General features: G+C 57.1%; 1 protein-coding gene across 1 annotated transcript in view; it reads left to right on the forward strand.

The window, feature by feature from the left end:
* CCDC42B (coiled-coil domain containing 42B) overlaps positions 1-713 on the forward strand; it is a 9,915-nt gene that overhangs the window by 4,737 nt on the left and 4,465 nt on the right. The window contains exon 4 of the mRNA XM_010828568.1: positions 1-200. Coding sequence (XP_010826870.1) covers positions 1-200 — 200 coding nt within the window. The remainder of the gene's footprint in view (positions 201-713) is intronic.

Genomic DNA, 713 nt, shown 5'->3' on the forward strand with positions numbered 1-713 from the left:
ACGCCGAGGCCCGGCGCAGCCGCGCACTGCGGAGAGCCGAGGAGGAGCGGCACCTGGCGGGCCGCCGGGAGGCAGAGGCGCTGAGGCTCCGGGCTCAACTGGCCGAGCTGCAGCGGGAGCGCGCGCGGCTGCAGCGCGGGCTGCAGCGTCTGGAACCCTGCGCACGCCTGCTGGGGCAAATGTTGGAGCTGTTGCCCGAGGTGAGCGCCCTGCGGGAGGTTTTGGGGTTCAGTGTCACGTGCAGCCCCGACGGCCTCAAGGACTCCTTTGGAAACTGAAGCGCTGACTGTATGTCGGGAGTCACCACTTACTGAGCACTAACTGTATGCCAGGAACACGCTTTGTTCTTGAATTCTCCCTAAGGTCTAGTGAAGTGAATCTTACTGTCTACCCCATTTTACAGACGGTGCAACTGAGACTCAGAAAGATAACCTACTGAAAGACACATATGCAGGTGGGGGAGGGGGAATCCAGGAACTCGGTATTAGTTCAATGAAACAATGAATTAACATTAATCACAGGCAGTGAAACTTAGCTGGGTTTAGCGGTAGAGGTGGGTAGTGAAAGTCGGTTCAGTCGTATCTGACTCTTTGCGACCCCATGGACAGTCCAAGGAATTCTCTAAGCCAGAATACTGGAATGGATAGCCTTTCCCTTCTCCAGGGGATCTTCCCAACCCAGGGATCGAATCCAGGTCTCCCGCATTGCAGGCG

This window comes from Bison bison, unplaced genomic scaffold (assembly GCF_000754665.1).
Source record: "Bison bison bison isolate TAMUID 2011002044 unplaced genomic scaffold, Bison_UMD1.0 scf7180017864495, whole genome shotgun sequence".
NCBI classification, from domain to species: Eukaryota; Metazoa; Chordata; class Mammalia; order Artiodactyla; family Bovidae; genus Bison; species Bison bison.